Genomic DNA, 13466 nt, shown 5'->3' with positions numbered 1-13466 from the left:
TATTTTCACTGAGAAAGTTCAATTGAACATTTTTCAAACTGAAACATTCAAGTCCTTGTATCCCAGGTCATTAGGGAACCTTAAGTGGAATACAGAAAACATAGGAGAAATACTCAAAATTCCTCTTCTGTGCTTCTAAGTAGCAAAATTTAGACACTCTAAAAAGATTGAATTGGTCCTTCATTGTTTCTCTGAGCCCAAAACTCAGAAATATTTGACCGTCCTTCCTCCCAGTTAAGCTTATAGCCAGTGATGGCTTGCTGAAGGTTTAATAGAAAGATGGAACTCCAAATTCTGAAGGTGAGCTTAGTGAGAGAAGAAATTTCTGCGTGGCTTAGCTTTTTGTTTTGTTTTGGATTATTCTGAAGAGAAATCATAGGATATAGAATGAAATCTCTGAGAGCCCACCAGTTAGCTCATTTTTGGCAAAGAGTAGTAAAGGAAATCATGCATAAATTTATATAAGAATAAAAATATCACATAGTTCACAGTGGCAGAAGATGAACAAAATTGTTAATTATCTAAGTTGTTAAACGTTTTGCTCAGTGCACTTTCTTCTTTACTAAAAGTGAAAATAGAATCACAATTGTTTCTCTGTAAAAAGCTGGCCAAGCTTTCTAGAAAGTAACAAATGGTAATTGTTCTAAGTTGATTTAAGGTGAATTTGTTTTCTTGCTTTAAGGGTATTCATTTTTATTCACATCATTTTAATTCACATTTATTGAAACAAAGACTTTGTGCCTATACAAGGCTGTGTTAATACAAGTGTAAATCACAGTCCACAGCTTTAGTTTGGGTCCATAGTAAATAAGCTGGGTGATTATGACATGTGATTTTTTTCTTCACTTTCACCCCTCAAATCCAGCTGACACACTTACAGTGGATATGAATCTCATCGTACAGACTCTTTAAGAAAATAAAAATCAAAATGGGCCTTCATTTGCAACAACTCAGTTGTTAATCTGATCCATTTCCAGTAGGTTTTAAGGGAAGTCTTAAATCTATCCCTCTGAAGATTTGCCAGGAGGCTGCACAGAATTTCCAGTGTCCCTGAACCTCAGATCATGCCGTGGACCCAGCATGCGTGTGAGCATGGGGTACTGACTGCCCAAGGCTCAGGCTCCTGCTACTGGTCGTGTGGTCTCTTTAGGACCCTTGAGGCTGCCCGAAGTCTGTGGTGCCCAGAGAAGAGTTTACAACCCCCTGAGCTCTCAGGCTCATTTCTTCCACGTGGATGGTTTGTTTGGTTTTCAGAGCAGTTTTTGCTTATTTGTTTGTTTTAATTTAGACCAGTTTCTAAGCTTTAAAAAAATCAGAAAATTACGTAAAAAATGACTTTTTAAAAAACAAACTAAAAGATTTGGTGACATTGGTTCGTCATTCCCGAGTCATCCATTGGCTGGCATGAGTTGGTGACCATTTGTCCCCCACTTGGTTCTTCTCAGTCCCCACACTTTCTCTCATCTCCCTAACTAGCCCATTTCAAACATTTCCTTTGCCTGTTTGGCTTCTGTGGATTGCAGCCCTGACCTGATACCACATTAAGACGAGGGACACTGCCCTTTGTGATCAGTAGCCACTGGCTGGTAGTCACTGGCTACAGGATTCACAAGGGATCCTGTAGCTTCCACTCAGGCAGGGCAATTCTCTAGAAAATGGAGCAGCCATGAGCCACTAAAGACCAAGCACAGAAGATGAAGCACTGAAGCACCAGCTTGGGAAAGGGAATCTGGGTGGGGCAGCAATAGATTCTATAGTGTCTGTTAGGTAGCAAGAAAGAATAGAGAAAATACAAGAAAAAACTTTGCTTAATAAAACTTTGTTTAATATTTGTTAGTCATCTAAATTTTCTTTATTTGCCTTTAATACAAATTGTATCTTGAGTTTTCAGTTTCTAGAACCATAGAAATCCTTGAGACCATAATTGATTTAGAATATGCTGTACACAGATGCATGTGAACATATATGTACGTAGCGGTGTCTAGAGATGGAAGCCAAGTCCTTGAAAGTAATCAGGGTTTTCTAAAATTTAGCACCAGCCCAACTGAGGCCGCCTCTGGTTGAAGGAATCAACAGCACAACCATGCATCTTAGGTGGCTGGCACCTGAAGAGCAGAATGGACCTTTTCCTGTGTATCAACTGGAAAGGAGAGAGCCATCCCTACCGGCTCCGAGGGCCATGGTGATGAAAGGGACTCGCTTCACAGGACATGGATATTATAAGTTCCCCAGCTCCACTCACCCAGTCAATACAGACTTCACGGGTAAGCGTGCTTGATGTCACTTTCCTTATGAGGCACTTAAGCCCCCAAAGTGTTTTCTATTATTCTAATATTCCTTTACAGTGAGTTTTTACTATGCCTGTTTTTAGAGATGCTAATGTAGTCTTTTTATGCTTTAGCTTGATTGTGTCGACATACTTTTCTTTTTAGTATTCTGGGGGCGGGGGTGGAAAAGAGGGGTAAGTGGAGGAAAGAAAAGAAAGAAAATGATGTGGGAAGGCAGCCTTATTGGATCAAAGTATGTGCTGGACATGATTCTTGGATGCTGTTTACCAGAATGTGTTCCTCAGAGTGGTCTCTTCCTTTGTGGAAAAGAGTTCTGTGGCAAATGAGTTTGAGAAATGCCCCATGCTATTGGAGATGCGTAGTACACATGGAGTTATTACAGTCTCTGAAAAGAAGTGTAAGAAATCTATTTAACTTTGTTTAACTAACTATTCCTAGTACGTATTTGATGTAACTTTTTTTAAAAAGGTAACAACTGTTCATACCCTATGTTCTATTGAGAACATTATGGGAAAAAGTAATTTCAGGGAAAGCCTACCTTCTGTGGGTCAGAAGTAGAGTAAGGCCAGTGAAGCACACTATTTAAGGCACCAAAAACTCAGTTGTCCATGTAAACAATATTTTAATACAATATTTTTCAAATAAAAATCAGTGCAAAAACCCCCAGTAAAATATAAACATTTTCTTGTTTTTTTTTTCTATTTTCTTTTGTCAATTAATTTTTATTCTAGTATAGTTACTTTACAATGCTTTGTTTCTGCTGTACAGAAAAATGAATCAGCTATACATGTATATATATATCCCCTCTTTTTTGGACTGCCATACAATTTAGGTCACTACAGACAACTGAGTAAAGTTCCCTGAGCTATACAGTAGGTTCTCATTAGTTATCCATTTTACACATAGTATCATAGTGTATATATGTCAATCCCAATCTCCCAATTCATCTAACACCAGATCCAACCCTCACTGTGTGAGCTAACCTCGTGTGTCTTGCTCAGTTCCTGATTTTACAGATATTATCGTCTGGAAGTCTTTCGCTTTATTAATTACAGTTTTTAGAAGCACTGTTTGACTGTAGGTATAGAAAATAGTAACTATTCATAATACACAGTTTACCATTATTTAAAGAATTTGAAAAGTGTATAATATATATGATTCTATAAATTCAGAATGATATTAATTTAACTCCTGAGAACCTAATTTTGGAGCAATAGCTAGACTTTCAAATATTGCATATGTTGAGGACAATGAAATGGAACTTGAGCTCTGAAACGTAGGTGGGCTGTCATTTTATTTTTACTTAAAGTTGTAAATAGTTTGCTTTTACATGCGGCTGGCTGCTGATGTGTGTTTGCAATGAATCATGATTATACTCTAGCTGTGATATATTAAGATTAATATATTAAGAGTAACCACTGGCCTAGTACATCCAGCTCCTCCGTGAGTATTAGAAATTCAATCACCGAGCTCCCTGACAACACTCAACTTCTGCTTACTATTCATAAAAGTCAAAGAAAGGAATGAAAAGAAAACATAGGTATATAGAAAAGAACCTGTGGGTAGAAAGTAAAAGACTTTCTCTCCGATGGAGCTGGAACTGCCTTCCTGGTCCAGCCTTTGGCTTGTGGTGTGTTTCTTCGAGGAATCAGCCTTCTTGCCATTCATCTGGGTAGCGCTGCGGCAGGCATGTCAGCTTGGATTTGCTAGCTAGCCAGCAGACAGATTTTCGATGGGATCACCTACTGCTGTTGCTGTGAAAGACAGAGTGGCCCATCCACCGTTAATAAATTTAGTCGTCTGCGCAGCCTCCCTTGCCGGCCTTAGACTCCGAGGTGCACGGGCTAGGGGCAGATGCAGCGTCTGGGAAGTTTTCCAAATTCCTCTTTAAAAAAGTTAGGCCATAAACACGGGCCTCACGAAGCAGGATCCTTCTGTCTGTAACAAAGCCTCCAGCTGCACAGAAAATGTGTTTGGAGTCCACATCATCTGAAGGACAAGGCAGGGAGATCACAGTTTTGGCTTGAACGACTCCCGGGAGCTTTGGTGATTCCTGGAGAGTAAGTAGTTCTCCTGCATTTAGGCACGTTTTGGGGCCTCACGTGCTCCTTTGTATGAGCCGCGTGGCTTGCTTTGAAGGCTATGTTAACTTTGAAAGTAATCTGGTCTCCATCAAGTTATTTATTGGTTTGACACTTTGGCTTACCTGGCAGGTTTGGTTGGATACTTTTATTGAGTTGGGTCATGGTTTAACTAAATTTACCCAACCAGTGAGCCAAGATAAGTTTACAAAAGTAACTTAATGGCTTTCCTTTAATTTGTATCTTCTTATGTAGAAAGGAATAGTTAGCATCACACATTTATTTTCCTTGTACATTCTGTCATTCATTCCCTCTACAACCATGGAGGATATTTCCGCTTTACTGGATTATGAGGAAATGAGGCTCCAGTAACTGGGTCTCCCAGATTGCCACAGCTGCTGAACTGAAATGTGAATTTGGAGTCTTCTGGTTCAAAAGCTGGTACTTTGCCAGAGGGGGCGTGAGCACCCATAGACAGTTCTTTAGAGACAGAACAGAACAAGTATCTGAAAGTAGCAAATGAGGGTGGAAGGCGAAGTAGGTTTTACCCAACACTGCTAAACTTTTTGGATTTGTCTTTTGGTTTTTGGCTTTTCAAGTAATGTGCATGCTAAGTTGCTTCAGTCATGTCTGACTCTTAGCGACCCCACGGACTGTAGCTCGCCAGGCTTTTCTGTCCATGGAATTCTCCAGGCAGGAACACTGGAGGAGGTTGCCATTTCTTACTCCAGGGGATTTTCCTGACCCAGGGATAGAATATGTGTCTCCTGCATTGGCAGGCAGATTCTTTACCACCAGCACCACCTGGGAAGCCCTTTCAAGTAACAAAAACATATAGTAGTATTGGCATTATATATTTACTTGTATCCCCAAAGATTTCTGGGAGTGAGATTATTTTTTCTATATCAATTAATTCTAGAGGGTTCCTAAAACTAGATTTTTCTAACACTGAAAAAATTACTTTAAATGTGCTGAAGTGCTCTGCGCCAAACAGTGCTTTCAACTCATGATCCTATAAATTTCATGCAATTTCTATATTCTGAGGAAAATTTAATAAGCAAATCCTGGACACCTCTAAGATGATGAATTATATTTAAAAAGTGAATAATTATAAGAAGAACTCAGATGTCTTTTATTTCGATTCAGTTCAAAATCTCAAACTCTAACTAAAAATGATTCCTGAAATATGAATGGAGATATGAAATAACTCAAACACAAATAGACAATGATGTGTATTTTTATACATATTTTATACAAGAAAAATGTGAGATTTCACCCATCAATAACAGGATTTGTAAATATACTCGCAACATATTTCATGGTCATAGCAATATGTTGAAAGTCTCAGTATAAATTTATCTTATTACTATAGTTCAAGAAATGAATCTTTCATATAACTCCCTCCTCTTCCATATATTTGCTTTAAATATTTTTACCTCAAATGGTAGAATGAAAACAATTCAAATATTGATTCATATATTTGAATATATGTTTATGTTGCTCAATATAGAAATTATTAAGCTTAGTAATGTAAATGAACTCTGTCAAAGTCTACTTTGGGGTTGAAAAATGAACCAGATTAATCTTTTTTTACAATCTGTCATTAGTCCTTTTCTTTTCTGATACAAATATTGTTTCAAAAGTCTAATTTTTAGGAAGGGTGTATTATCAGTCATTTGCATCATAGTATAAATACACCCCCCCCCCATTTCTTTACAATTAAGAATAAGGGATTGGGAGCAGACTAACAGATACGTTGCAAATCTAAGCCCCATTATTTATTAGTTAAATATAATTAGACAAACCACTTAATCATCTGTGTGCCTCTTTTTCCTTTTATTAAAATTGACATAATGCTACTTACAATACTGATATCAAGCAAGTAGGTTAGGATTAAATGGGATAGCTCATCCAATAAACTTTGCACACATAGATAAGTTTATAGTCATTCAATATTAGCTATCACCTATTACTCATTTAACAAATATTTATTAATACCTACTATGAGACAGATTTTATAAAATCTTCTGCAATTTGTAAAATCATTATTCTGTTAATTCATCTGCTGCTGCACATATGTTTGCCTAAATGTCATATCTGGGGCATGAATAATATGCAATTTCTATATTAAAATGTGATATTTAATGTGTTACTGAAAACAGTTAAATTAATCTACCTAGTGTTGAGACATTAGATAAACTACATTCATGTGGGTCTAGTCATGCTCATCTGTTAACCTGAGACTTGTACTGAATGGTCAGTTCCTTCAACTTCTAAAATTCCAAATCGATAAACATAGGATATTTAAGTAGGCTCAAAAATTCAAAATATAATTTATTACTGAGGCAGCTGTGAGATTAAAAACACTTAGATTTAACTTTTTTGTTGTCATTCTTTCATATAATATATTCACAATTTGTTGTTGTTGTTTAGTCTCTCAATCGTGTCCTATTCTTTGTGACCCCATCGACTGCAGCATTCTAGGCTTCCCTGTCCTTCACTGTCTCCCAGAGTTTGCTCAAACTCGTGTCCATTGAATTGAAGATGCCATCTAGTCATCTCTTCCTCTGTCATGCCCTTCTCCTCCTGCCCTCAATCTTTCTCAGCATCAGGGGCTTTTCCAGTGAGTTGGCTCTGCATCAGGAAGCCAAAGTATTGGAGTGTCAGCTTCAACATTAGTCCTTCTAATGAATACTCAGCATTGATTTCCTTTAGGATTGACTGGTTTGATCTCCTTGCAGTATAAGGGATTCTTAAGAGGTTTATCCTGCACCACAGTTGGAATACATCAGTTCTTCAGCACTCAGTCTTCTTTATGATTCAACTCTCACATCTGTACATGGCTACTGGAAAAACCATATCTTTGACTAGATGAACATTTGTTGGCAAAATGATCTCTGTGTTTTGTAATATGCTGTCTGGGTTTGTCATATCTTTTCTTCCAAGGAGAAAGCTTCTTTTGAGTCCATGGCTGCAGTCACCATCCGCAGTGATTTTGGAGCCCAAGAAAATAAAGTCTGTCATTGTTTCTGTTGTGTTTCACCATCTATTTGCCATGAAGTGATGGGACCAGATGCCATGATCTTAGTGTTTTGTATGTTGAGTTTTAAGCCAGCTTTTTCACTCTCCTCTTTCATCTTCATCAAAAGGCTCTTTAGTTCCTCTTTGCTGTCTGCCGTCACCATGATGTCATCTGCATATCTCAAGTTATTGATATTTCTCCTGGTAATCTTGAGTCCAGCTTGTGTTTCATCCAGTCCAGCATTTTGCATGATTTACTCTGCATGTAAGTTAAATAAGCAGGGTGACAGTATACAGCCTTGACATACTCCTTTCCCAAATTTGAACCAGTTCGTTGTTCCATGTCTGGTTCTAACTGTTGCTTTTTGACCTGCGTATAGGTTTCTCAGGAGACAGGTAAGGTGGCCTGGGATTCCCCTCTCTTTAAGTATTTTCCACAGTTTTTTGTGATCCATACAGTTAAAGGTTTTAGCACAATGAAGCAGAAGTAGATGTTTTTCTGGAATTCCCTTGCTTTTTCTATGATTCAGTCCAGTTGAGTGTGAAGTCAAGTGGGCCTTAGGATGCGAATAAAGCTAGTGGAGGTGATAGAATTCCAGCTGAGCTATTTCAAATCCTAAAAAGATGATGCTTTTAAAGTGATGCACTCAAGATGCCAGCAAATTTGGAAAACTCAGCAATGGCCTCAGGACTGGAAAAGGTTAGTTTTCGTTCCAATCCCAAAGAATGCTCAAACTACCACATTCACAATTTAGGATTAACATATTTTTGTTCTTTTTCTCTACTAATCCGAAGAATTTATGGGGCAAATTCTAGGAATAACTTGAGTGATATGGGGAAAATTGCTCAATATAAAATGGATATTCAAATCTTGGGTTATATCAGAGGGTTTAAAGCAGACCTAAGTTCCACATAATTTCATGATCATGATTTTAGAACTGGAAAATAGTGTGCACACTCATAATTAATTATTCCCCTGGTTGCATGGAGTTAATAGTACTTTGTCTTTGCAAAACAGTAACAGAGCAATTCTGGAGAAAAAAAAAATTTTTGCTTATTTTCAGGATTGCAGAGTAAATCCACTTACAAAAAGAATTTCACTAGTAATCCAAACGGAACCTGGTACAAATAGCAAACTACAATACTGCTCAGATTGGCATTCCAAAGGTGACCCTTTCTCTCCTTGTCACTTTTTTTTCCTATTAGTGAAAACAGGTCCATGATCATTTGGGGGAAGGTTTGACTATTGTAGTATCCAGATGCCAATCACACCAGCCTTTTAAACTGCCTTTACTGGTGACCCTGCCCAGAAATCAGGAACTGCCTTTGGGGAGATCTTTGTAGCAACCCACTGGGGAGATGAGCACACATGTGCACCTGGATGTAATTCCCTTTTATTTGTCTTCATGAAAAATGTGATTACTGATGTTGAATATCTTGCAGATGAGAACTCTGTACACTTTCTTCATAATAATGCTGTTCAAGGACACCAAATGATTGTCTTACAGTTTTGTCTCTTAGTATTTGCCTTCCCTAAAATGGCTGAACTAAATGCTTTGGGATCCAGAAATACACTTAATTACTGACTCATAAAGAGAGAAATGCAACCCCCAAATCAATATCTTTTAAAAGCATATATTTTATATTTTTACTATATGATATTTATGCTTTATTACTCTTGTATTATTTTTAGTGAACTGAGACACTAAAACACCGCATTAAAGGAAAGCCTATTCTAAGCAGTTACAGTGAAGGTATAAGTAGGGCAAACTTCTTCAGATACACTAATTAGCAAAAGCATATTAATTCTGACCTTCAGTACCCTTGGTGTCCCACTATTTGTTTTCGTCTGTCTAGGAGCAAGTAGTTTTGCCAGAAAGTTTAAAAAAAAAAAGAAAGAAAACACTAAATAAAATGCCAAGTCTTTTCAAAGCATATTTAAACCACAAATTTATTTAAACTTTGACGTTAGATTTCAACCAAATCATTTGTTGAAAAGCAAATATATGCATCAACTATGTGGCCTACCAGTTTAACAAGCAGGCAATAATGATATAAAAAAATAAAGGCGAGAGTAAGAATGTAGAACTTGAGGGCAAAGTAAAGAAATGGAGCTCAAGCAATAATGAGAGTCCATGGGTGTTTCTGATGTGAATCAGAAGAGATGTGACTGTTGAGCTCATCTTTATTGACTGAGAGGGAAAAGGATGAAATGCATATTCTTAGAATAAAAGAAGTCAAACTAACCCATGATAACTAGAGATAGAGGTGACTATTTAAGATTGTTTCGTTTTTATTACCTTTGGTAGAGAGGTAAGCCCTTAGAAATGCTTTCAGATAATATTGAAGGATGGGAGAAGACTGTTTTCTCTGTATTCATCATAAAGGCTGGCTTCAGAGGACTACATTTGTTTTAACCTTGCATTTTTAAGGTGACTAATTTTGAAGCACATTTCTGTAATGTTGCTTTGTGTTTGGAAAGTTAACAGTAGGTTGGTCTGCAAGTAAATTGTTTCACTTCAGAATTTTATCTCAGGTTTCATGAAACAATCATTTCACCAGGACGTTTTCCTCTCATCAAAATTTGTATACCTTTTTGGGGGGTTTGATTTTGCTGAGATGGTCAAAATGAATGAAATTGCAAACTTGCCTTTGCATGAAGAACCCTTCCTTTTCTGTAAACTTCTCTCAAATAAGTCTAGACCAGAGGGTTATGAAATTCTCCTCTAAAGGTCCAGACAGTGGTTTTGACCATATGGGCCACGAGATCTCTGTCACAGCGTCTCAGTTCTGTCATGGTGGCATGAAAGCAGGCATCAACAGTATGTGAACAAAGAAGGGTAGCCATGTTCCAAAAAGATTTTCTTTACAAAAATGGGCAGTAGGCTGGTAGTTTGCCTATTCCTGGTGTAAAGTTTGCCTCTCCTTGGTTCTAAAAAAGATTAATACATAATTTCATAATTAATGAAGCATTTTTCTTTCTTCTGCCCTAATGCTGCTGCTGCTGCTAAGTTGCTTCACTCGTGTCCGACTCTGTGTGACCCCATAGACGGCAGCCCACCAGGCTCCCCCGTCCCTGGGATTCTCCAGGCAAGAACACTGGAGTGGGTTGCCATTTCCTTCTCCAATGCATGAAAGTGAAAAAATAAAGTGAAGTCGCTCAGTTGTGTCCGACTCCTAGCGACCCCACCAGGCAGCCCACCAGGCCCCTCCATCCATGGGGTTTTCCAGGCAAGAGTACTGGAGTGGGGTGCCATTGCCTTCTATGGCCCTAATGCTAGGAAGCCTAAAGATAAGTGGAAAGGAGCTCAGATAGAAGAAGTAAGAGTGAAAAACCAGCACAACAAAGTAGACAGTAATGCTTAATAACTTCAAATATATTGAAATAGCATCCTTTCTGCTCAACAGTCTTCGGTGGCCAGAAATCCAACCCAACATGGACCATGTCAATATAATAGAATAATCTTTTCCTTGCAGTAAACTATTTTTGTTAGCTGCTAATGCTCTTTTAACCAGCATAAAGCATCTGGTTTCCCCATCTCTTATATTACCAAATCAAGATGTATTGTTGCCTGATATACTACTGTACATGTGTTCTCACACACTCATTCCTCATTCTCAAACACACACTTCTCACCCCATTCCCAGGTTGCCTGATATACTACTGTACATGTGTTCTCACACACTCATTCCTCATTCTCAAACACACACTTCTCACCCCATTCCCAGGTTGCCTCAGTTCAGTTCAGTTCAGTCGCTCAGTTGTGTCCGACTCTTTGTGACCCCATATGAATCACAGCACGCCAAGCCTCCCTATCCATCACCAGCTCCTGGAGTTTACCCAGACTCACGTCCATCAAGTCAGTGATGCCATCCAGCCATCTCATCCTCTGTCGTCCCCTTCTCCTCCTGCCCCCAACCCCTCCCAGCATCAGAGTCTTTTCCAATGAGTCAACTCTTCGCATGAGGTGGCCAAAGTACTGGAGTTTCAGCTTTAGCATCATTCCTTCCAAAGGACACCCAGGACTGATTTCCTTTAGGATGGACTGGTTGGATCTCCTTGCAGTCCAAGGGAATCTCAAGAGTCTTCTCCAATACCACAGTTCAAAGGCATCAATTCTTCAGTGCTCAGCTTTCTTCACAGTCCAACTTTCACATCCATACATGACCAATGGAAAAACCATAGCCTTGACTAGATGGACCTTTGTTGGCAAAGTAATGTCTCTGCTTTTGAATATGCTGTCTAGGTTGGTCATAACTTTCTTTCCAAGGAGTAAGCGTCTTTTAATTTCATGGCTGCAGTCACCATCTGCAGTGATTTTGGAGCCCCCAAAAATAAAGTCTGACACTGTTTCCACTGTTTCCCTATCTATTTCCCATGAAGTGATGGGACCAGATGCCATGATCTTTGTTTTCTGAATGTTGAGTTTTAAGCCAACTTCTCTCTCCTCTTTCACCTTCATCAAGAGGCTTTTTAGTTCCTTTTCATTTTCTGCCATAGGTTGCCTAGTAGTCTCAAATTTACCTATAGTACTTAAATTGTCCAGTGTCTTTTTGTTTAATATGTTGGCCATTTTGGAATCTACTTTAAGGCTTCATTGTGATGAAAGAAAAAATATTTCTATCTCTTAATAACATTTAGCATCAATAAGAGAATAATTTTAGTTCTAAAAAGAATCATAATGGTTAGCAGTGATAGCAAAACTAGTGTCTATAAAGGTGATTGCTTTTGATTTAATAAAATGAATAATTTTGTATGTGTTTTCTCAGAATAAATTAAACATATTTAAAGATCTGTAGTTAAAACTATTTTATATCAGTTAGGATAAATGTAACATTCATAAAATACTGATTAACTTCCTAAGTCAGAAAGAGAAAGACAAATACTATATGAGATCACTTCTATGTGAAATCTAAAATATGACACAAATGAAAATTTATCTGCAAAGCAGAAACAGACTCATAGACATAAGGAACAGATGTTTGGTTGCCAAGGGAGTGGGGATTGAGGGATCAGAAGTTTGGGGATAGCAAATGCAGACTATTATATGAAGGATGGATAAACAAAAGGTCCTACTATATAGTATAGAGGACTATATTCAGTATCTGTGATAAAACATAATGGAAAAGAATATCAAAAAGAATGTGTCTATATGTTTATCTGAATCACTTTGCTGTACAGCAGAAAAAGTAACTCTGTAAATCCACTATACTGCAATTTAAAGTTTTTGGAAAAAAATAACATATACATAGTTGTAGGTTAAAATATTTGGGGGAAAAAAAGATCGACTTCATTTCCAATCAGATAGAAAGAATTCCAGTAATATCATTGTCAAAATTCTGGATCTTTCAAAAGCTAAATTTTAGTGGTCTGAAGAAATGTTTACGAGAACATGCATGAAGAGTTTCACTGCAGTACAGAAATATCGAGTGATATTATGAAGAAGACGTTGAAGGAAGCTCACAAACATATCCCTCAGGTATTTGTTTTGAGATTCAAGAAAGGAAACTCAGTTCTGAACATTCTCTGGACTAAGGCACAGTCTCACTTTGGAGTCTCTTTGACTTTAAGTGCAACCTCACAAGAAAGGCAGGAGGAGGAAAAAGGGAGAAGATATACCTGCTTAGTCATTTGGGTGATAAGTCATCCTGGCAGTGGTGGCCATGTCATCCTCACAAATAAAATGGGTCATAGGAGAATGTGATAAATGAAAGATTAGGACTTGTGGAAAGCTTAAAAAGATGAATAATTTAATGCTTCTCCCATTAAACGGGGCAGAAAATGGAAAACAAATGTAGATGCCTCTTTCTTGGCTTCTCAGTCTCTTCATACCCAGCCCTCCCCCAGCCTGTTCCTTATTCTAGGTTTACCACTTTGTTTACCAAAGTGAATATAACTGGGTATCTGACACAGACACCTGGGAAGTGTCTTTGAACAGTGCTTCTCACTCCCTTCCTTATGGTCTGTTAATTGGTCCTCCACCAGCCATTATAACTCTGATATATTTCTTGGAAATATCCACTAGTCTTATAGCTACTTCCTCATCCAGGTCTATGTTGTGGGTTTCTAAGCCAA

The 13466-nt window shown here is 38.0% G+C and overlaps 1 protein-coding gene across 1 annotated transcript in view; it reads left to right on the top strand.

The window, feature by feature from the left end:
* USH2A (usherin) overlaps positions 1-13466 on the top strand; it is a 938899-nt gene that overhangs the window by 267030 nt on the left and 658403 nt on the right. Inside the window, exon 20 of the mRNA XM_027564435.1 lies at positions 2034-2264. Coding sequence (XP_027420236.1) covers positions 2034-2264 — 231 coding nt within the window. The remainder of the gene's footprint in view (positions 1-2033; positions 2265-13466) is intronic.

This window comes from Bos indicus x Bos taurus, chromosome 16 (assembly GCF_003369695.1).
Source record: "Bos indicus x Bos taurus breed Angus x Brahman F1 hybrid chromosome 16, Bos_hybrid_MaternalHap_v2.0, whole genome shotgun sequence".
NCBI lineage: Eukaryota > Metazoa > Chordata > Mammalia > Artiodactyla > Bovidae > Bos > Bos indicus x Bos taurus.
Note: the sequence above shows the minus strand (reverse complement) of the source record. Positions and strands in the feature narration are given on the sequence as shown.